This window comes from Eptatretus burgeri, chromosome 11 (assembly GCF_056783735.1).
Source record: "Eptatretus burgeri isolate ZD-2024b chromosome 11, Ebu_testis_v1, whole genome shotgun sequence".
Taxonomy (NCBI): Eukaryota; Metazoa; Chordata; class Myxini; order Myxiniformes; family Myxinidae; genus Eptatretus; species Eptatretus burgeri.
The window spans coordinates 55,637,996-55,663,329 of NC_140971.1; the positions used below are offsets into that span (position 1 = coordinate 55,637,996).

Consider the following 25,334-nt stretch of genomic DNA (forward strand, 5'->3'; position numbering starts at 1 on the left):
CTTCTCACGTCATCTTGACTCAGTTTATGCCAAATAGAGATGATGTATGGGAAAAGCTTCAGTTCCTCAGTGAGGATACATCAGACTGATGTTGGTTTGATGCCTAGCTCCAGGGAGCGCAGGTGGTGGGACTTCTTGGGACTGTCCACTGCAGAATCCCACATGACATCGATGTTGGCTTAGCTCATGGTTAATATAATGATGCTGGCCTGCCACTGTTGCCCTTGCTCTGGTTGTGCACTGTCCCCTTGTGCTCAAAATGTTTCACAATACGTTGAATGGCACAATTTGGTGGTCCATCACGTGTTCTTTGGTCGTATTCCCAGCAGAACCTCCGGCGGGTGTCTATGTATGATTTAGTCTCATACCACAGAGCCACCACTTTTGTCTTCTGCTTCACAGTCAATGACAGTTTCACTATGGAGCTAGAAATCGCAAAGAACAAATACCACTATAACACCACCAAATCCTGAAAATTAAAACTGTATAGGTCAAAAAAACAAACAAATAAATGGCAGGAAGTCAAAGTTGTATCAATCTTTTTGAAACACCCTGTATGTATGTATGTATGTATGTATGTATGTATGTATGTATGATTTCAGAGCTGATATTGATACTGATATGATATTGTTCATGTCATGTCTTGATCATGTCATGGAGGTGCTGGAGAGGATTCTTGATGGGAGGAAAAGGAAGAAGAGGGTGGAGATAGAGATCAGAGAAAAGCAACAGGGGTTTAGAAAGGGTAGTGGGACGACGGATGGGATGTTCACGCTCAGACAGCTGGTGGAGAAAAGGTTGGAGATGCAAGGTGAGATGACATTGGGATTTGTGGACCTGGAGAAGGCCTACAACACTGTTCCGAGAGAGATGGTGATGGCGACGCTGAGATGAATGGATGTTCCGGAGGCAGGAGTTAGGTTGGTATAAGGGAAGTACAAGGGAATGAATGGAAGAGTTATGATTGGTCCTGGGATGTCTGAAGAGTTCAGCGTGAACATCGGTTTGAGTCAAGGAAACACTCTCAACTCACTCATGTTTATCATGGTGAATTGGTGATGGAGCCGGTAAGCAGGAAAGTGAGTTGGAGGCATAGTATGGGGAGGATGCTGTATGCGGACGATCTGGCTGTTGCGGTGGAGAGTGGGTAGGAGATACAGGAAGCACTAGAAGAGTGGAAGGAGGTATTTTGCAAGCGTGGGCTGAAGATGAGTATGGAGAAGACTGTGGTGATGTGGATCGGCAGCAGAGAAAAATAAATGAATATCAGGTTTGAGGGGATGGAGCTCAGACAGGGAAATAGGTTTGAATATCTGGGAAGAACAGTGACTGGGGATGGTAAGTCCAAGGCAGAGGTGTAGAAGAGGAATCAGGTGTGTGTGTGCGCGTGCGTGCGTGCGTGCGTGCGTGCGTGCGTGCGTGCGTGCGTGCGTGTGTGTGTGTGTGTGTGTGTGTGTGTGTGTGTGTGTGTGTGTGTGTGTGTGTGTGTGTGTGTGTGTGTGGTGGAGGGAGTAATGGCAGACAGAAAGACCAAGAAAATTGAAAGGGAAGAGCCTGTCATGTGTAACGCCGGCCTACCTTTACGGTCTGGCAATGGTGACACTAACAGAGAGACAACAGAGGCTGCAGGTTTGTGAGAACAACTGGGTCAGGAGGATTGCGGGAGAGAAGAGGGTGGATAGAAAGAGGATTGGATGAACCGAGGGAGTTGACTGGTGTGCCGATGAGCTTGACGGGGAGATGGTTGAAATGTCGACTGAGATGGGCTGGACACTGTGCTGATGGGGGAAGGAAGGGGAATGGCAGAGCGGATATGTTGAGGGAGCAAAATAGGAAGAAAAGAGGTAGACCGTGGTTGAGATGGGAGGATTGTGTGAGGAGGGATATCCATAAGGTAGCAGTCGTTGGAGACTGGAGAGAGTTGGCTGAGGATAGAGGGAGGTGGAGGAGTATCGTGGTCAAGGCAGGGCACAAGCATGGTGCCATCAGACTAAAACAGCCCTTATAAAGGGAATAAGAGGAGGAGAAGACTCGCAACATATTGTTACCTACGGGACTTCTTTAAAACAATTAAGTGTATTCATTATATAAAACAAGCAAATATTACTCGTTGAGTCACTGATTGGAATACCTTGAGAGGTGGCGGTGGGAAGACAGATGGGAAAGACAGAGAGGGCCATGCACCAGGGCACCAGGGCGGATATCAGCACCACGAGCCATGCACCGGGGCGGATTTTAGCACCACGAGCCGTGCACCAGGGCGGATATCAGCACCATGAGCCATGCACCAGGGCGGATATCAGCACCACAAGCCATGCACTAAGGCAGATATCTGCACCAGGGCAGATATCAGCTCCACGAGCCGTGCACCAAAGTAGATATCACCTCCACGAGTCGTGCACCAGGGCGGATATCAGCACCACGAGCCATGCACCAAAGTAGATATCACCTCCACGAGCCGTGCACCAGGGCAGATATCAGCACTATGAGCTCGGCACCAGGGCGGATATCAGCACCACGAACCGTGCACTAAGGCAGATATCTGCACCAGGGCAGATATCAGCTCCACGAGCCATGCAACAAGGCAGATATCAGCACCACGAGCCATGCACCAAAGTAGATATCACCTCCACGAGTCATGCACCAGGGCAGATATCAGCTCCACGAGTCATGCACCAGGGCGGATCTTAGCACCACGAGCCATGCACTGACGTGCATCTCAGCATTTCGTGCACCAGTAACCCTCCGCTCCACACCCATACCTCTCCCGTCCCGACGAGCAATCTTAGCCTTACATTTTGATGAGTACCCCTAAAACTGTTCATTTGTGTTCTTTATTTTTGTTTAATATTTGTCTCTTTTATGTAGTTAAGTGAGGTTAAAGCTATGATACATAACTGAAAATGTGCCCTGGGAACACATCCCACCATTACAGCACTACGTCCATGGCATATCTCGTCTGCTTAACGTTTTTTTTTTTTTCTGGGAACACATCCACGACTAAGTGGAAGCTTGCTGTAAATGTGTATTAAATTAACAATTACACAATTCATTTCAGAAAATATCAGACTGTAAATGTTCTTCATTTATGCAACTCAATGTCTCAAATCATAGACAGGTCGATTTTGAAAAGAGTCGAGGCCTGTACTTCCGGGGAAAAAGTATCGATTTTATATGCCAAAAAATAAGGTAGCATCTGCCTTTCATATAAGAAAAATAAATGTGGGAATCAAAGAACATTAAACATGGGAATGTTATCAAATACCAGCAATTAAATAAATACGTTATCAAAAATACCATTAAACACATGGAACCAGCCAAAACATGGCTAATGGGGATTTTGAAAAGAGAAAAACTTAGTAAACTTAATTAGGTGGTTGCATCAATTTGGAATAACATTCATGCACCCAATAAAGAAATATAAACACACATTAGTCAGTTGGATATTAATACAGTTTGAAAACCTTTGTTTCAACACGAGCCCACGAGCTGTACACCGGGGATCTTCACCAAAATTGAATAAATTCTTCATCGTGACACACCCAACATGTACACCAAGTTTCATCCAAATCCGTCCACAACTTTTTGAGAAATCATGCGATATTGCTGTTGATTCGGTGGTGCTGAACAGCACTGCCGTCTCAGGGGTTATATCGCCGGCTAGTTCGGCACAGGTCTCGGGTCACGCGCCTTAGATCACGATACCAAAGTACTCCTGTGTCTTGCCAGTTGGGGATATACCCTGGCTATAGACTGGGTTTGATCAGAGACCGAGCGAAGTCTGCCGCAATCCGTAGCCAGTTTGGTTTTAAATACAAATCGAGCGATTGTTCTTCAGCGCGACACGGATAAATTCAATGCGGCAAATTTCTTATGAATCGGCCAGATTTATTGGGGAAACATCAGGGAATATGACACAAGCAAAGTATTCGCGGTAACGTTATAATTCATTTATAACCCGCTCTTATCTAGGGAGCTACGGATACGGGTTTCGCAGGGGGGCCCTAGCAAAATAAGCCTTAGGCCTGGACAACATGCGTGCAATACACGGAGTACTTGGAGGTGCCTCATGGACGAGAGGAAAGGTGTGGAAAGGTTTTTTGAAAAACAAGACAATTTTTTTCAAGTACAAACTGGGTTCTTATATCATTGTAACGAGAGAAGAGTGGGGGATTGTCAAAACGAATGGTTAAAATGCCAGAAGTGAAGAGACCAGTGTAACAGACATCCGATGAAACAAGGAAGAGACCATAGACCAGAAGTGAAGAGACAGTCATCACCCCACAGAGATAGGCACTGTGCCATGGGCTGAGGTGAGAAGATCAGGACATTTTAACGAAATATTTTTTCATCATTATCTTTATCTAAGAAATAAAATTCATTGGATGTCTGTGTCTGGCTGTCTTTGCGTTTTTTGCAAGGACCGCTGGACCGACAACCATCAAATTTGGCACACAGCCCAAGTCCGATCCGGGAATTGTCCTAAGGGTATTTTCATCCACCGCCAAAGCCTTTAAAGATCACTGTTCTGGCTTTTTCATTGATATGCAATCTCATGTGACATATAACATGGCCAAAGGCCAGCATACCTAATTAGCCAAGCTGTGTCATTTACCCATTGGCCCACTGCATAGCTGGCTTGACTCCACGCACAATTGGAACCTAACTAAATAAATAAATAATACGTTCACCATTTTCGTGCTGCGGTAAGCCAAAACTATCTGCTACGGTAAGTCGTGTACAGTACGTTCCTGTTCGCAATCGCCACGCCATGCATGACAAAATACGACCACAACTGACTGTTTAAGAGGGAAAATGCATTTCAAGTGAGTGAGGTCTGCTTCAACCAAAGGGTTATGAGAACACTCATGTCGAACTTGGACGGAAAGCTGTTAATTACGTTTGAAAATTTATAACTGTTCATGCTCACCCGCCTCTGACCCTCTCCATCTTGTGTGGCTGTTCCCACTCAAGTAAGATTCTCTTTTCCTGAGATCTTCACACCATACTTTTAAGCATGGTAAAAATTTTAAAAAGAACCCTATCCAGATCAACATCAGCTGTATGGCAGTGTCTGCTTCGAGGCAGCAAGAGACATTTGAGCAGTGTCAAAGGCGACCAAGGCCAACAGACACGCAGCGCTGTTGCCCGATCTCAGGAAACATCACAGGGATAAACGTATAAAACTGCACTAATGAAGAATAATGCATGGAATAGGAATGGAGCAAAACCAATGGCTCGTATTTTTGAGAATTTCTTGGTTTTTGTTATATTATAAAAATAACATGGTTAGGGAACCTATCCTAGGTAAAATAAAATGAAATTAAAAAATGCATTATTAAATACTCATTTGAAATGCTTTGGCTTGCTTTTGCAAAAAGGCTTTGTTAATGGATCGCGGAGCATTATAATTACCAATTGAGCAATTAGCAATAGCGAAACATGCCACCCACCTTGTAATCATATTGAGAGCCAGAGAGCTGCTCCGGCGCAGCATAAAGACTAGTGCCGACACCGGATGTGTGCGTTGATCCCAAGTCGCTCAACTCCTTGCCTTGCCACACACAGTCAAAGAGAGCTCAAGATTCAATCACAACTAATCATAATTTGACGTCGCGACATCGTCCGATGTGCCTCCGCCCACATGATTTGATCATTATACATACTTGCACCAAGTTTGATTTAAATATCTTCAGCTGTTTTTTAAGTATCACATTTTTACCTGACATGACCTCTGACCTTTAACCTCTTGATGCCAAAATATAATCCGCTCATCTTTGCATCATAATATATACTTCCACCAAGTTTGGTCAACAATCCCATCACTGGTTCACAAGTTAGCACAGAATTTTTACCCAAAGAGACCTCTGACCTTTAACCTCTTCATGCCATAATCTAATCATTTTGTCTTTACATCAACATACATACTTGACCAAGTTTGACGTAGATCCATTCAGCCATTCTTAAATTTTTGCGGGAACAAAAACCTATCACGGATGCACGGATGGATGGACGGACAGCCGGATGAACAACCCAAAAACATGATGCCTCTGGCAACTTCGTCAGCGGATGCACCAAAACTAACACTAACAACCCTGACCCTAATGACTCTAACCCCAACCCGAATAACCCTAATATGCCAAATCGTAACCATGCTATTAGGGTTTACAGTTTTTGCACATTTCCTCCAACGCTACCCCCACCGCCCATTCAATTCCCACTCTCCTATGCCAATATCAGTTCATACCTGGTCTCAAAGTAACAGGTGTATCCATAACTTCCTCACAAGCCAGGCCAAAGTCCCCAATGTGGACGTGCAAGTCAGATCGCAAGAGAAACACGTTGCGAGGCTGAGGGCAAAAATCACACAGCAGGTGGACAGTTAAGGTGACAACTTGGAAGGACAGCATAAAATCAAAAAGCACTCTACGACCACTACGGTACCTTTAGATCTCGGTGGACAATTCCACAAGAGTGGATGTAACGCACACCTTCCAGAAGTTGTTTGAAAATATGCAAAGAACATTCCTCGGTGACACGTTCAAAAGGTCCTACACACACACAAGCCACAGCAGAAACCAAATGAATTTCACATGATCAGGTGAATTATTATGTCTGTGCACCTGCCACAACAAAATAAGTTTGATGTTGCATGGAGTATTTTTTTTGTGTGCAAAGGCAAGGTTTGTGGAAGAGATAGAACAAAGAATGGAACAGAACAAGAAGAGGGTGAGGAGGGGGAGGTGGGTAAATAGAGTGAGGAGGGTGAACAAGCTGGGTACAAGTGAAAAACACAGGAAGAAGAAGAAGGGATAATCAGGGATGAAACAGAAAAGAAACAAACCAATAATAGTAATAAAACGAGGGAGAGGGAGAAAAGCACAATAACATGGAAAGGAAGGGGTGGGCTTGGGGAGAGTTAGCTCGAGCTACAGCCATTTCTGTATGACATTCGGAAAGGGTATAAAAGATCATGAGTATGAATGGGAGATGTTCCGAGGTGGTGGCGAACAGCCATCATGAAACACTGATGGCAAGAATGGGATGGGACAGACTGAGGAAGTTGGTTCCACAGGCAAGAAGAGAAACAAATGAGCGGAGGCAAGCAGTGAGCCCCGATTTCAGGAGTTTGTCTAGAAGGGGGTTACTCAAAGCCTGGGTGTGTCCTGGAGAAACATGGGGAAAAGAAAGGAAGGGGTGGGGGTGGGGGTGGACTTAGGAAAGGGCAGGGGGTGGATGACAGAAACGAGGTTGTAGATGACAGAAGCCTACAAGCTACGACTCATCTATGATGCGAGAGTAACATTCCCAGAGACTCAGTTCTTTGCGAGAGGTTCCATTTATTTTGAGGGCCATTCTTTTCATGGATTCAAAAGTACAAGGTACAAGGTATAAGGCATGGGTGCCAGTCCAAATGGGAGAGCAGATGTCAATGGCTTGTGCTTTGAAGGTCAACTTGGATATATGGTTTGTCCAAGAACTATCATGGCTGATTGTGAATCCCAGAAGTTGGAGGGACGACAACTCTTCAAGAGTTTTGTTAAGGAAGTAGGTTTCGCCTGACGGTCCTATCGGAGAGAGAATGTGAGAGATTTGTCAGCGTTGAGACATATTCCAAGTATGGGACCAGCTCCTGATTCTAGAAAGGTCTACAGAGGGGAAAATGAGGGAAGGATGAGAGATGCTATGGCAGTGTGGAGTCATCAGAAAATAAACGAGAAGGGCACTCGGTAGAGCGCATACCTCCGCCACATAATGCCCGATCCACGAGAACATATCGGGTCCATTACATTTTTGAAGTATGCTGGACAGTACTATATCGTTTTTGGCCTCAATGGTGAAGAATCACTTTAAAATTAAATAATTATCGTTTCCAGATGCAGAATCAGATCTTCACCGAAATCGAATAAATTCTTCCTTGTCACACAACCAACATGTCCACCAAGTGTCTTCCAAATCCGTCCACAACTTTTTGAGATATCATGCCATGTATCATTTTTGGCCCTATCAATGGTGAAGAATCACTTAAAAATTCTCGTAGTCAGATCCGGATCCGGATCTTCACCAAAATCTAATCAGTTCGTCCGTGTCAGACACCCAGCCTGTCCACAAAATTTCATCCGGATCCGTCCGCAACTTTTTGAGATATCCTGCACACAAACAAACAGACAGACAGACAGCAGAAAGGAGTGAAAACAACCTCCTTCACCTTCGGTGGCAGAGGTAATAAAAGCAGGCTTATGCAGTGAATCGGAAAGATCGCCGATGAAGATGAGAAAAGGACTGGACCTATGTCACTACCTTGGCAGGGGTGAAATAAAAATTTGGTGAAATAAAAATTGGAAAAATAGGAATTTTGAGATGAAAAAAATAGGGATTTTAAAAGAATTGTTTTAACATGAATAAATAGGAAAAATAGGAGTAACAAGTCTGAAGACGACGATGGTTCACGAGCGGTATTTGACGATGTAGATTGTTTCAGAAGTCAAGGATGAGACAATGTGATAATGTTTGACCAAGTTATAAAAATGATCAACATGATGTGGTACGATTGACAGGTTATTAGCTGCAAAATGTCGAAAACCCGGGTTTGTTCAACAACTTTAAAAATTTGACCTTTGCATAACCTTTAAAGGTCACAAAACAATGTTGTGGACATTAAAATAAGGAAACAGGATACGTGCTATAGCTTAATGGAGTTAGTTCGTCGAAGAAGGTCGAAAACCCGGTTTGATTCCCAAAACTTTGAAAATTTGACCTTTGTGAACTTTAAAGGTCAAAGGTCAAGGATTATGACCTTTGGTGCAAAACTTCCTCTGTAACATTCCAGGAACAATACAACGTCATATATGGCTATATGGCATTTCGCACCACTCCTCGGATTATCCATACTTTGATGAAATCAGCGTAAAAACAAAATTGAAGGGGGCGCCACGGGCAAGGTGTTCGAGATAGAGCAAAATGGTTTCAAGACTTTAGGTGGGGAATGACCTCAAGATTATGCATAAAAAATATTGTCATCCTAGCTCTAAAATTTGGGTGGTCGTCTGATTTGTATGTCAAAATTCGAAATTTTCTCGGTTCATGACCTTGTGACCTTGACCTTGGGACGAAAATGAAAAAAAAAAAAAAAACGAGCTCTGTGGGGCTATGCAGGTGCCATTGGGCTAACCAAGTACCGAAACCCCTGCCAGATTCGACAAACCCCTCAGAGAAGAAATTTTTTATGTCAAAATCGCAATTTTCTAAGTTCGTGACTTTGTGACCTTGAGACAAAAATGAAAAAAAAAAAAAAAAAAAAAAAAAAAATCGAGCTCCGTGGGGCTATGCAGGTGCCATTGGGCTAACCAAATACTGAAACCCCTGTCAGATTCGACAAAACCCCTAGGAGAAGATGCAAATTGAAATCGGCTACCCCCTAAAAACATTTTTTTGGGTGTGGCTCCGCCCATAATGGGCGCACCACACCCATTTTCAGGAAAACAACTCGATTATGATATAAACCTCCCACCAAAATTTCATCAGGATCGGATCAAAACCCACGGAGCTATGCTCGGGAGACAGACAGACAGACAGACAGACAGACAGACAGACAGACAGACAGACAGACAGACAGCAATAACGAATATAGTGGTCACTTATATTTTTCGTGAACCAATAAACTTCCTGTCCCAGTCTTACACCTGCTGCAGTGATAAATATGGGTCACCATTTTGCATTTTCATTCTGCGATGGATTTCACTGGGATTCACACCCTCACTTCCCTAGAAATAGATGACAGAACATTGCTCCTCCCTAGTGCATGCTTCTAAGGAAGCGGCCATCTTAGAACTGCTCCACTAATGTCATCTGCTAAATATTGCCAGATCTAAAACAAACACAACATGACTCTTACCCATAGATATAACATATGTCATCTACAACTGCACACATTACATTCTTGAATTTATATCGTTGTTAGTTATTGACTGGAAGCCTGGTGTTGGCGTAGTGGTTAGGATAGTGGCTTGGGATCCAAAAGGTCCTGAGTTCAAGCCCCGTTGGCCACTTGAATTAATACACACCAGGAGGTTGACTACTCAACCTGTCATCTTTCCGAGGTCGGCGAAGTGAGTACCCGTGTACTGGACCCGGTGTATGCCCCGGTTAGAATAGGCGTACCATATCCGTGTCGTAAGAGGCGACCAGGGTTGCCTCAGGAAGAGCATCCGGCGTAAAACCTGTGCCAAATAATTATGCGGATCATAACGGATGATCCGCTGTGGCGACCCCTAATGGGAACAGCTGAAAGAAGAAGAAGAGTTAGTTACTGACTGGCCCTCGTATATTTTCAATTTCAACCTGATTGGACGCTTGGTCCAGCAGCCAGAATTATTTATTTTTTTGAATTTTTATTTATTTTTTGAATAAGGCTTAAATATTTGTCTGTGCCTGGATGGGGTTTGAGGGTAGAGTAGCAGCTGAAACCTGAATCCTATCCAGGTTCCTTCTGATGACTCCAATGCAGTACGTACCTATTTGATCTTCCATTTGGGTAGCGTGGTGTTGGCTTAGTGGTTAGGGTGGCGGCTTGGGATCCTAGGGTCCTGAGTTCAAGCCCCATTGGGCCGCTGAATTAATACACCAGGAGGTTGACTCAGCCTGTCATCCTTCCAAGGTCGGCAAAATGAGTACCAGTGTACTGGTAAGGGGGACACTGCATCAGTGGCATAGCCGCGTCTCAACCAATGATGCATCCAGCAGCCACAGGCTGCACTCGATAGAGAGAGGGAGGTCTTCCATTTGATTTGAAAGGACAAATTTATTTTAATCCCATTCTGAATTCAATTGGATAATAATAAACGTCATGGGTCAGGGTCAGGGTCAGGTGTACGATCAAAGCGGGATGTCTTGGTATCCGGTCATCGCTTCCAGCACTTATAAAGTGGCAGTTCTACTTATGTCTATTATTAATTAGGTAACACACCAGCACACAAACACCATGCAAAACAAGTTCTGGCGAGGGTCTGCAATCTCTGATTGTTCTTTTTCTTGTTAATACACAAGAATGGTATGCCAGAGGCAGAGAGTTGGAAACTTGATAACGCCAAGTTGCTTGTCGTCTCTACAATATTCACTTTCATAGTTGTTCTCATCAGGCCAAAAAGCACTTCAATTTCAGAAAACATGCCTTCAGGTATTTATTATTGTTATCATTTTTGAAATAATTTTTTGCATGATCAAATTCACAAAGAAAACCCATAAAGTGATTCACATCACTTTAATCAACATTTATACAAATGATGCGAACACAATCCGGAATACCAGTCCAGATGCAATTTGGAAGCATCGTTCTCATGTGGCTCCAAACAATGGTTTGCCCTATCAATATTCCATGCATAACTAGATTCCACAGTTGCTGATGCTTACAACTACCTTCATCTGGTGTATTGATACAAAAATACTCTGAATATACAAGATATAATATCCAGATCCATGACTTTACACAAGTATTGCAATCAAAATATACACTGAATAATAAAAATCTTTGCTTAAATAATCATCCATGAAAATACGTCGACGAAAAGCCTTTTGAATCCCAGTCCAACCTGACAAAAAGTTTGGCTTCTTCTTCTTGGAAGCAACCATGGATTGGATCATGGACAGATTCCTCTTTTCAACTTTCCTCTGATCTTCTCTGGTTTTTGACAACTGTGCCTGAGACTCTTCCATTCTCTTCTGTGCTGATTTGATCCAAACTTAAGCGACAGCCATTTCTAAATCTCCCTCACTCAAAGCTTTCTTCAGTTTCTTAGTTGCTTGGGTAAGAAGACTGGTGATCACCAATAATGACATCTGTTGAATAGATTCTTTCTGAGCAAGGGACTCCTCGGTCTTCTTTAGATTTTCACTCTTATGTGAAAGTTCTGCCTCCTCCTCTTCCTTGGCAAGAGTCTGTGCCTTATCTCTTCCATCCCTCTCATGACAACTCTCCTCTCTTCTCCTTTTCTTTTCTTTTCTTCTTCCTTGCTTTTGTGTGCTTCCTCCAGTCATTGCATTTGGTGCATGTGTGTGGATTGCCCCAATGACAAAAATTATTTGGTGATTGGAACCATTTCAGAACAGTTGCCATAAACTCTCATGCAGTCTGTGGTTGCTTGAAGGCTATGAATTAAGGCCTCGTTAAGGCTTGCTCTGTCCTTGGTTACGTTTTTCCCCCCCACTCAAGGAGAAGGCCCTTTCCGCATCACTGTTTTCATGTGATAGAGACAACACAATCTTCACCATATTTCACAGGACGGGATATCTGCATTTGCTAAAGGCCCTGTCACACCTTGACGATTTAGCCAGCGTATGCCTGACGTATGCAAAATTTGGCTAAAACGCTGTCACACGTCGAATAAGTTATGGGTAAGTTTGAATACGTTAAGAGCACGCTGGCATACGTCGTAGTACGCTGGCTTTTTTCGTAGTACGCTGGCATAAGTCTTTGTACACCGAGGTGTTAGACAAATTTTCCATGCTTGAAATTTTTCGACGTATGCCAGCATATGACTCACACGTTCAGCATAACGCTGGCCATAAGTTGCAGTCACGTTACGCGATCGTTGACACACGTTACTTGTAAGTTACTCATAAGTCGAAACACGTCAAGGTAATTGGTTAGCGTCAGTGTTCCAGACTCCCTGGTTTTTTCTTCTTCGGTATGACGGTGATGTTGACACTTCGATTTCTAGTGCGGTTATGATACAATATAATTAATAGGCTGCCGCTCAACGATTTAAATCATAACCACACTAGAAATCGAAGTGTCAACATCACCGTCATACCGAAGAAAAAAAACTCCCCCCAAAAAACAGGGAGTCTGGAACACTGACGCTAACCATTACGTCGACGTGTTTCGACTTATGAGTAACGTGTGTCGATGTGTGTCAACGATCACATAACGTGCCGACAACTTGTGCCAGCGTATGCGGAACGTGTGTCATACGCCGAGTACGTCGAGAAATTTTCAACATGCTGAAAATTGACATACTCGGCGTATGACGACATATGCCACCGTACTACGACGTATGACAGCGTGCTCTTAACGTATACAAAACTTACCCATAACGTATTCGACGTGTGCCAGCTTGGTTCGGCAAATTTTTTATACGTCGGCATACGCTGGCTAAAACGTCAAGGTGTGACAGCGGCTTCACACTTCGATGTCTAGTGCGGTTACGATTTGAACCGTCGAGCCGCAGCCTATTAATAGCCTACGGCACGTGATCGTCAGCAATACGCTGCCGCGCGCTATGCATAAGTTAAACTATCGTTGGGCATAGGTTGTGAACTCCGACAACACGCTCAGCATTCGTTGGTATAAGTTATCTATATGTGACTGAAACGTTCTGTGTACGTTACTAATACGTTATGCATACGTCCAACACATTATTATACACCAAAAACTTGAAGAAAAAAAAAAAAAAAAAAAAAAAAAACATCAATAGTTCAGCGTACGCCAGCGTTTTACATACATTTTGATACCTTGCCAAACACTGGCTAAAACGTCAAGGTGTGACAGCCCCTTTAGGCAGTGTTTCCGACCGAATACCTTTCCCCAATACTCGTCAATCTTCACCACGATGATTTCTCCATATTCTTTCAATTTTTACAGGCCACTCTACTGGTATGGTTTCCAGTTAGACTTTCCACTCATCTGTGATATGGTCAATGTCCCTTTTGAACTCCCTAAACAGACACTTGATGGATCCAACTGACCATCCAGCAGAACAGTTCTTGGGTTGCAAACATCTTGCATGTGTCAGGATTCTGTTGGATATTGGCAACTTCTATTGTAGATGTTGAATAACTGCCTGGTAGAATTTCCAGATTCCCAGAGGGCTCCTTCTTTGTCCAAAGGTTTCATATGACCGATGGTTATCCGTGTGTTTTCACCAATCCCGATAGACGCCCTCTCAAGTTGGTCAGCAATAATGGATACATCAAGCAGTTATAGTGTTACGAATCTGGAAGCTTACTGCACACAACAGCCAGAGTTCCTATTGGTCAGTTATATCAGTAAGTATGTGTTTCTAGTTAGGGTCCCATCCGTTGTCTAATGGGAATTAAATGTTCGTGCGCTACGGAGTTATTTTGATAGTCAGGGTTTTCTTTGACATTTTTACATCACTTACAACTACAACACCACCTTCGCTCCATAACGCTTGCGGTGGGCAGGGTTCAAGAAGGACTTGGCATCTCTCTGGACCAATCAGAGAGATGCGAGCAAGTTTTCCGTCGGTCGGCCAATGAGAGCCAATGCAGGACAATATTACTCCTCTTCCTGTTTGAGGGGCAGTCCGCCATGACGCCCGCCAAGCCCCCCCCCCCGGTCCAATCAGCGGACTTGGCACCCCTTTTGGCCAATCACGGGGGTGACGAGCGCATTTGCGCACCAAAACCGTCCAGTGAGGGAGAGCGGGACGGAGGAGGGGGCTCATCCCCTCTGGAGAAGGAGTGAATAATTGTTCGGGCGATCCGTCTGGAAGCAGAGTTGGTTTTGGTCTGCCAGATCGCCCCGGATCGCCTAGCCTTGCCTGCTGGCGCTCGCTGCCTCTCCCACGCTCGTGGTGGCTGGCGTCCGCCCTTCATCCTCCGTCCCGGGTACTTGGAGTGGTATCGTGGTTGCGGGTTCGAGTCCCGCCGGTCCAGGACATTGAAGACCACACGAGGTGGACAGGTCCAAGATAGCTCTGGTTTCCAGCTCATCTTCCCTCGAACTGGGAACCTTCAATAAAGACCCTAAGGGGTCCATTTCTTTGGGTGTGTGTGTGTGCGTGTGTGTGCGGGCCTGTCTTGTTAAGTGCTTTTGCTTGTACATTGACTGCATTTCTTATAGTCGGATAACTCTGCTCTTCTGTTTCCCTCCCTGCCTATTGCAAACAAATATCCATTTTGTTGAATGTATCAGCTCGTTTTTGTGCTTCTTTCATTGGCTTAGCACAGTGCGTGTTGGGAAATTGGGAAGCGGCAAATTGTGCATTTGGTCCGGCGGCTCTGCTCTACTCGGTTACGCCGGATCCAAGCCGTTACCGTGACTCCGATCGGACAAAGTTGGCCGAGGGTGTGGTTTCCCCGGTAGATGGGCGGCGTGAGTACTTAGGTAAATTGGAGTTAGACAAGTGGACCCTACCTCATGCCGTCAAAATATTGGCAACCACGGTCCTGTAAGGAACCCGTGCCTTTCAGAGTTCTCCGAGAAGCACGATCTAGATTCCAGGTGTTCGGTGGAGCCGACTCTACTGCTCCACCTAGCGGTCCTGCTCGCCGCCGAGATCCGGCCCCACAACAATAGATCCTGGATGCATTAACAGAGGATCTCGTCAACGCTTGCCTGATCAGCTTGCCAAGTAATTAATGAAGCTTATAGTGCAGGATGTGAATGATTGGTTATTCGGACTGGAAGCAGGTCAATAACTCAGCAAATGCAGAGGAAAGAAACTTCAGAAAATGCTGCTGAACTTCTGACCACTCTAGTTCCACCTTGATTCTCTTGTACCCATCTTTCGATGGATCCTTTGGTTGGTGCTTCAGCAAGTAAACCAAGAAGGACTCTGAGGAATTGCCAAATCTTGAGATTTGTAATGTCCATCTTGTATACCCAGTGTTCCCCACCCCATTCCACAGATCACCGAATGTCTCTATTCTCCACTGTTTTGTCCTTCCCACTCCCACCCCTCGTCTCATGCCCCCCCGCCCCCCCCAACCCTTGCTGTGCGCTGTGTGTTAGCTCTCATATGAGCCTCGACAAGGTATACAAAAAACAGTGCTCCACAGCCAGTCCCAGTGACAGCCAACGACATTTGACATGTTTCAAAGGTTTCTTTACAACCACCCCCAATTCTCTCTGTACTTCTTGCAGGTTAACAGATCTTGCTGCGGATCCCTTGAATCAAATTCTGGAACATTTGTAGCATATTCTGCTCGGCCTTTGGCGAATGCATTATGTACTACGTGGAGAGTATACATTCCTATGTTAAGGAGCCCAGGGCATCCCACATCAAGTGTGGCTTTGTTGATCATCCACCATACAGTGGTGCTGACATTGGGCCCATCACTTCCAAGCATTATTATGTCCTTCAGCTGCAGGTTGTATTACTCTATGGCTGAGATTATATTCTTGGATAGGTCTTCCTCAGTTGCATGGCCCATTAGATATGTCTTCAGATGATGGATCGCACTTTCACTTCAAGCTACTTCAAATTTTGAGCATTTATTGTCTCATCATACATCAAACTTCATCCGGCATCTGACTTCTTTATTTTATTGATGATATTCTGAAAACACGAGTCCACTTCGCCAAAATTTAACAAATTAATATTGGGGAGACATCACCTTTGTTTAGAAAAGAAAGCTGATCGTCTGTCAAATAAATAAAATATAATCATTAAGTAGCCGGGAGGAGACGATGGTTCGCGGGCATTATTGAACAATGCCACGATAGGTACAATTGAGTTAGTGGAAGCTTTTGAGGAAGCCCTACCATAAAAACCTATCTCTTCCATCAAAATTGACCAAATCAAATCGAATTTTTCATATGTTGTACCTATGGACATTACGCACAGCTTCTAGGAAATGAAATTGCGAGAAAAAGAATCGATAAAAAATAAAAAATAAATAAATAAGAAGTTCAAGTGGGCGTGGGACGCCCCTCATACAAAAAGACACAACTCGACCATGATATCTAGCTTGTGTCCAAGTTTCATCAAGATCGCATCAAACGTCACGGAGCTATGCTCTGGAGAGAGTCACAAACAGACAGACAGACACACAGACACACAGACACAACGAAAATAGTGGTCACTGCTGGTGCCCGCGAACCCCAAAAAAACGAAATGGGCGAACTAAATGCACATCCTCAATTGTTTTTCACTGTTTACATCTTAATTTTAGAATAATCAACAAACAAAGAGTAAGTATTAAAATCTGTAGGTTTTAATAAACATTATATGTGTTTGTTTTCAAGTAAGGTTGTGTCGTTAAGGAAGGAAGATCAAAGTTAGCAAGTCCCATCTAAATGTGAGGTATTTTACCAAGAGTGATGGAAGGAGGTGGGGAGTGAATGATGGAGGGAGGGGTGAGCAATGGAGGGAGGTGGGGGGGGGAATTGTGGATGGTGGAGCAAAGGGGGTGGATGCACAGTGAGGAATTCTGGAGAGTGGTAGGAAAGGTTGGCAGTAGGCTTGGGCAAAAGAATAGATTACCCGGTTGGAATCGATTCCCTCCATAGGAACTGGGAATCGAACCCCAAGTACTATAGAGCCAATTAACCTACTGTAACGGTTCCAATTCTCCAGAGTCGTTTCCCACTTTGCATTATCTCACTTCGTCCATATTGAATCCGTTCCTTTGTTCAGCAAATTATATCAAACGTTTCTCCTGTCATGTTCTTTACAAAACAGACAAAGACAAGTCCATTTTTCTGCATCTCGTTTATGTTCAAGCTGTGAAGAAAATGAGCAGACATGTACAACGAACATCAAAAAAAATTAGGAAATATAGGAGGATTGGAAACCCTGCCTTGGGGTACTCAAGATTAAAAAGGGAGATGAGATGAAAGTATACCGTTGAGAACCACTCGCTGACTATGGGATGAAAGGAAGTCGGTAAACCATGATGGGAAATGGCCTTGCATGCTATAAGCAGAGTGCTTGTCGAGCAAGGAGGGCAGACAGTCTGTCAAATACTCGATATATGTCCAGAGATGGCATTGATCTCATGTCTGAAATTGAGGGCCTCAATCCACTGTTTGGAGAGCGGACTAAACATGTTGAGATTCAGCATGAGAAGAATCAGGGTGAAGTGACCTGGTCCAAATCCAAAGTAATGGTCCGAGATCAGGTCATTGGAGAAAAAGGAAGGATTTGATGTCAACGACAATAATCAATTCCATAACTTTGCCAATTGAAAACAAGCTAATAGTATAGCCCTGTTATTAATAGAATCCGTTTTTGCACCATTTTGGTGTATTAGTAATGGTGGCGGACTTACAAATAGACCAAAGGTGACCTATAGCAAACATTAGTGTGAACAGAGTAGAAAGAGGAAGTGCAAGAGCAGCAGAATAGATTTTTAGGGCTTGTGCGCTGATGTCATTAGGGCTTGCTGCAGAATCAGAATCGAGAGTTGCCAAAAACCTCTCCACCTTCTCAAGTGAGAAAGACAGTGTCCAGAAGCGGTTCTGTACAATTGGTAGTGCAGGTACAGGGACTGAAGAAATGGATATGCGACATTAGGAAGCAAACAGAGAATTGAGACATTTCGCCTTCTTATGAGCAGAGTTGGCTGTGGTGCCATGTGAAATGAGGGAAGGGATAGTGGGGGAACATCCACCAGAGAAAGATTTGACATGGTGCCACTGGGTTTTAGAGGAGGGAGACATGTTTGAAATTTCATTCATGAAGTTGGCCAGATGTTGTTTTTTGGCTCTCCTGAATGTGGACACACACTTGTTGCGGGCTTTGTGTAATGATCTGAAGTTGCCTTCAGTTGGATTTGTCTTCCAAGAAGAGAAAGCAAGTTGTTTGATGGCAACTGCCTCACCACCAGATTAATTATGTGCATCAGGGGTGAGAGAATGGGAATAATAACGACAGAGGAGATGGGATAAATGAATGCATGAGGGAGAGCAAGCTTTTGTGGAAGAATTCCCATGTCGCATTATTTAATACAAGGGGAGGTGAAGATGAAGACCAGTCCTGAAGTGAGAGGGCAGCTCAGAGTCCCTGCCATTCAGCCTGATTGAACGGCCAGACTGTGTCTGTCTGTCTCTGTCTCTGTCTCTGTCTCTGTCATGCTTTGGCAGCTCTCTGACAATAGCCTGCCTGTGTCAGAGTTCACATGCTCATTGAGTCACAGATTGAATCAGGTCCATGGAATCGTAGAAGCCTTTGACTGCAGTGCCATGGCTGTTTGAGGAGGTGCCAACATCTCGCTAATTAGCATGGTGAAAGTTGAAATTGTCACATATGAGGAAAAAAAAACAGTTGGGATGGGTGGTTATAAGTTGCTCCATGTTGGGAGAGAGATAAATGAAGTCGTCACATCGTATGTGGCGGTCGCATAGACAATAGCCAATGTAGGAAGGGGGCAGCAGAGAAGGGGTGAAGCACAGGGAGTAGACGGGTGAAGAAGGTGTGGGGGAGTTTTTTTATTTTTTTTACTCGAACTTTCGGATTAAAAAAAAAGAAAAAGTAATTTTTACATACCTGTGCTTACATCAGATGATTTGAATGGAAGCATCGGTATCCAGCCATTACGCTCAGCAAGCCATTCTTGCAATGAGCACTCACACAGCTGCATCTGGATGTAGAGCACAATCTGTACACCAACCTGGAAAATAGCAGCACATCACTCACTCAACTCCACATATTTCTAAGAGCAAGCAAATTATCCGACTCGTGCTCCTAAAAAGTTTTGGTTTTAGTGCAAATCCATCAATGGTTAGCACCGAGACACACTGTTGCAGTGCCTAGTCCTTTCAGAAAGTTCTATGAAAAATGAAGATTGCAATCATTTATACCAAAGTATAACAAAACCGTCTAAGTCTATTTTTAGTTTGTTAACCCTCGCATTTTCATAGAAATGAAGTCGTGAGAATGGAGTATTTGCATTATCATCAATCACGGGTTCAGCATTCTAAGAGTTGTTCAAAGCTCATTGGTGGCTTTGCAAACTTTCTACAATGAATTACACCAAAAACCTAAGCATGTTTTGAAGTTCAAGATTTTTTTTCTGACAGCACCAAACATTTACAAAACAGAAAACACTAATCAACATTTGCACGTATTATATTCACGAGCAAGAAACCAGCCTTACACACGGGTTAATTCCCCCACTTAAATGATGTCTATTGCATATTTCATTACCCTCGCCAGAGGAGAGGGTATTGCATTTGAGTATGTGCAAACAAGCAAACGGACAATCCTCAGTCCGTTTGCTTGTTTGGCCATGTAGAACGTGCTAAAAATGCCACCTTGTGGTAACCAGTCGTACACGTTATCTTTTTTCAACAGAGTACAGTACCTCCATTAAAAAAACATGTGCAATTTAAATGTGAGTGCATCTATAAAGTACTACAATTACAATGCGAGTACATCTATAAAGTATGTACAATTACAATGCGAGTACATCTATAAAGTATGTACAATTACAATGCTAGTACATCTACAAAGTATGGACAATTACAATGTGAGTACATCTCTAAAGTACAGGTATCTCTCACTTAACGAAGGGGTTACATATCTATATATCAATTTGTACAGCAAACCTTCATCATGCGGGAGCTCATTTTCAATAATTTCTTATAGGAAAATGCTTTGTTTCCTGACCGTAATTTTTAGTCCAAAAGTGAAGCCATATGCTTTGTATAATGAAGGTTTTAGTTGCAAGTGGCATTATAATATTATTATTTACTGAATGATAAAACGGTAACGCAATAATAAGGTTAATTTAGTTTGAAAACTTATCAAAACAATCTAGAGTCCAAGTTTCTATACAGAAGGCATGGGATGTGGTGGAGGAGATAGTTATTTTTAACCCTTTCATTCTGAAAAATTAATTCCTGGTAAGCCTTCTGAAAAGTTAATCACTGCAATAAATAGTTAATTGGCATGAAAAACGTACTGGCACCATAGAAGTGACACTGCACAATCACCAGATAATGTGTTGTGGGGACGGCTCCTTGTTGCCCTAAATCGCCCCAAAGCGATGAATAGCCGCCCTAAATGAAACCATTTGTTGTAGCGAACTTTCACCTTCGCTATTCAAATGTTCGTTAAGCGGGGGATACCTGCATGTACAATTCGAATGCAAGCACCTCTATAAAATATGGACAATTACAATGCAAGTACGTCGATAAAATACATACTATAAAACCATACAAAACAAGTCCGAGCAAGGGTATGCAATATTTAATTGCTTGTTCTAGTTACGATTTGTAATACTTTCACATCCACCACTTCTGGGAATAAGGTAATTTTGGTATTTAACAAAAATAAAAACAAGAGACTTATTTTTTTAAGCACTTAAAAGCTTCTCGTACATTCCCAGAGTACAACCACCAGTGTTCAAATCATTCCGTCCAGCAGTTCATGACACCTACTCCCACAAGGCAGTGCCATACGATACACATTTACATAGAGAATATGTGTCTTCCCTAAACCCTGAACCCATACTCTCCCCGCCCCCCACCCCCACCATAGGTATGAATATTTTTAACCGTCTCAAAACTTTCCAGGCACACCTCGAGTACTGCCACTAGTTTTCAAGTCGTTCTGTCCAGCAGGTCAGGAGTGCATAGAAGTCAAACAAACAAACAAAACTAGCCCGAACCTCAGCCATAGGCTGAAGGTTATCTTGCCAAAAACAAAAATATTTATATCGTCAATGACGTCAGCAAAAGATTATGTTGTCAAATTATAGCTATATCTGAAAAGTACTCTTCTTGGGCTTCAATTTGAGGTACTACTCGATATTGTTAGTCAAAGATTTTAAAATGACCTTCATGATCGTCAACTTCGACCTTAGGCGCTAACCATGAAGGTCAAGGCCGATCGCCACCAAAAACTAATCAGCTGAGCGCCTATCGATATACTATATATCCACCAAGTTTGGAGATGATCCGATAAAAAATTACTCAAAAGTTAAGGGTTTCGTTGATTTTGATGTTTCACCTTCTGGTGACCTTGTACTTTGACCTTGACCTTCAACATTTTGTGTGTCGAAAGCTATTGCGCTCACGAGTATACATATCAAGTTTGAGAGCGATTGCACGAAAACTGTGATCTACAGAGCTAGTTGAACCTTGAAAATCAATTGTAACAAAAAAAAAAATACACAAACAAACCGACGAAAAAACAGATCTTGCAAAATGCTCTGCGTTTGGCAAGATAACAAGCACAAAATGGAAAAATGATCAAGTCTCAGGTTCTGAAAAATGTCAAAAAAAACCTGCAAGCTGAAGAGTGCCAACGATAGTTGGAGCAACGGGAGTAATAAAGAAGAACCTCACTGTGATATTTTAAGCCATCCTGGGGAATAATACTACAAACAAATTAAAATTGGAGACTGTCCGGGGTTCATTGACGATCGTGAAAAGAACCCTTGGAACAAAAAACTTTGAGAACAACAAAACTTCACAACTTGATCCATGAAACCTGATCCTTCACCGAAATGGAGGAGGATGCTTCAAATCCTGGAAGGACTCCATTCTACCTTCTGAAATCCACAAATGGAGATTCCAACCAAAAGGAAATTCAATAAGCTTCCAACTCCCACTTAACAAACATGTCTTGCAAGCTGAGGCTGGTCACTGCCTGCATCGGTAGAAGATAGATGGCTTGGACAAACTTCGATCGTAAAGTAAACGGGTCTTGTAAAGGAGTCACGATGAATGAAGTCATTGAGACTTGCATAACTTGTATTCACTTCTCATGTAGCATCTATTAATTGTAGTACAAGGCCTTAGCTGTAATCACTCCATAACTTTGCAAAGATCAAACCTTCTACAGCATAGGAAGAGTAAACGATAAACCTACCCTACACATTACATGTGAAAAGTGATATAAATGTGAAACTATAATCAGAAAAAAATTATGTTAGACTTTAAATTAACTTTATTTTTCTCATTATGCATTCAATGCTGTTTATTCATTGGCAAAAGGTGCTATATAAACATTATTATTATCATTAAATGTAATGAAAATGTCAGTCAGTATCCCAAATCACCACAAATAAAAAGGCAAAAGAAAAAGTAAAAGGTCCAGACTTGGTGCTCACTCATCTCTGCTCTTCATCTCATTTGCAAGATGATCACAAGATGTGAAAGGAAATGCATTTCGAAACAACTATTTACAAGGAATGACATCAAGCTTCCCCCGAGATCAACGATCGAGATCAATAATGAATGCATAGCTGAGCAGTGCAATGAAAAATCAATAACCTTCTAATATAGTAGTGACTTAGCCTTCATCCAAAACTTGCAGAAATATTTTGGGCCAATGGACATGCCTCCCTGAGCGAGGTCTCCACACTTCAGGTATGGAAATGTGTGGTGAAGAAGTTGGTGTACAGTTGGGCGAGATAGAAGTAGGTATTGCCAGATGTAGATCAGGAGGAAATGGTTGCGACATCTCCACGTTTCTGTCAGGGTAAACAATCTTGAATCTGTCCAGGCTCACAGTATTGGGCTTTCCATTGATGTCAAGGATGAAGTACTTGGCCTTTCTATTGATTACTCGATAAAGTCCCTGGAAAGGGGGTTGAAGTGGAGTTCTGACAGTGTTGTCACATAGGATGACGTACATGACAAAAGGTCCTTATGAACTTAGTAGGAGTTGGAAGCAACCAACTAATCTTCCTCCTAAGCATGTCAACATAACAGGACAATCCTCAAATCATATATATATACACATACACATACACATACACATACACATACACATACACATACACATACACATACACATACACATACACATACACATACACATACACATACACATACACATACACATACACACGCACACGCACACGCACACACACACGCACACGCACACACGAGTGGGTGCCCGTAGGTGCGTGCCAGTATGTGCAGATTCTTTCCTTCGCTCTCGTAAACGACAACTGGATTGGGGCATTGTTTCAATTGGATCGGACCAACCGTATAATAAATGGCCATAACTTGGGAAATACCTGGGAAACAGCTGAAACGGATGAAGAAGGAGGATATCAAACCTTGAAAAGGCACATACTCAGGTCCCCAGTGTCAATTGTGACATCATATCAAACGAAGAAGAAGAAGAATTGTGATGTCAATCGTGCAAAAAAAAAAAAGGATTTGTGACGTCATTCGTGATGTCATAGCACTGTGTCCTGTCATTGCTTTGCAAATAAATGGCCGTAACTTGGGAACCACTTGTCCGAATAATATCAAACCTTGAAAAGGCACATACTCAGGTCCCCAGCAATATACGTGGCAAGTTTCAATTAGATCAGACAAGTGGTTGTCGAGAAACAGCGGTCGCAGACAGACACACGGATCCGTATGTGCGTGCTGCCCGTTCGTACATGCAAAAAAAAATAATTAATTTCAAAAAGCTGTTTCCCTTGGGAAAATTCAAACCTTGGGATTAATTAATAATTTGAACGATTAATTCAAACCTTGGGTAAAAAAAACAGCTTTCAAACCCTTGGGAAACAGCTCTTTCCCTTGGGAACAATTAATAATTTGAACAATTAATTCAAGCCTTGGGAAAAAACAGCTTTCAAACCCTTGGGAAACAGCTGTTTCCCTTGGGATTAATTAATAATTTGAACAATTAATTCAAACTTTGGGAAAAAACAGCTTTCAACCTTGGGAAACAGCTGAAACGGATGAAGAACGATATCAAACCTTGAAAAGGCACATACTCAGGTCCCCAGCATAAATTGTGACGTCATATCAAACGAAGAAGAAGAAGAAGAATTGTGATTCCCCCTCTCTCTCGCCCCCCCTCCTCTCACCCCCTCTCTCACGCCCCCACTCTCTCGCCCCTCCTCTCTTGAATTGTGACGCCCCCTCTCTCTCGCGCCCCCTCTCCCCCCCTCTCCCCCCTCTCTGTAAATGTATTCACAAATGTTTACCAAGCACAACAATTAATTCAAACCTTGGGAAAAAACAGCTTTCAAACCTTGGGAAACACTTGGGAAGCAGCTGAAACGGATGAAGAAGAACGATATCAAACTTTGAAAAGGCACATACTCAGGTCCCAGCGTCAATTGTGACATCATATCAAAAAAAAATAAAAAGGTAAGCATTGTGATGTCATAGCACCATGTCCTGTCATTGGTTGACAGATAAATGGACGTAACTTGGGAACCACTCGTCCGATTATTATATCAAACCTTGAAAAGGCACATCCTCGGGTCCCCGGCAATATTCCTGGCAAGTTTCACTCAGATCGGCCCAGTGGTTGTCGAGAAACGGCAGTTGCAGACACACACACACACACACACACACACACACACACACACACACACACACACACACACACACACACACACACACACACACACACACACACACAGCTGGAATTATAGATACCAGTACGTGCACGTAAAAAAAAAATATATATTCAAACCGCGAGCAAGAAACAACAAACACACAGGCCGTTTCTTCGCTCTCACGTGCCCCTACGTGCGTTGCCCGGAAGTTCGCATATCGCAGTTATGATTATTCGCAATTCAGTTTTAATGGCCAATTATTCAATTAGCGCCAACGTATTTTGCCTTTTCGCAATGTCGTCGCAAGGAAAAACAAAAAGAGAAGA

At 43.1% G+C, this 25,334-nt stretch overlaps 1 protein-coding gene across 1 annotated transcript in view; it reads right to left on the reverse strand.

The window, feature by feature from the left end:
- LOC147017108 (eukaryotic translation initiation factor 2-alpha kinase 1-like) overlaps window positions 1–25,334 on the reverse strand; it is a 50,479-nt gene that overhangs the window by 2,549 nt on the left and 22,596 nt on the right. The window contains exons 8-11 of the mRNA XM_085846491.1: window positions 19,233–19,356; window positions 6,445–6,551; window positions 6,248–6,350; window positions 5,454–5,554 (exon numbers count right to left, since the gene is read on the reverse strand). Coding sequence (XP_085702617.1) covers window positions 5,454–5,554; window positions 6,248–6,350; window positions 6,445–6,551; window positions 19,233–19,356 — 435 coding nt within the window. The remainder of the gene's footprint in view (window positions 1–5,453; window positions 5,555–6,247; window positions 6,351–6,444; window positions 6,552–19,232; window positions 19,357–25,334) is intronic.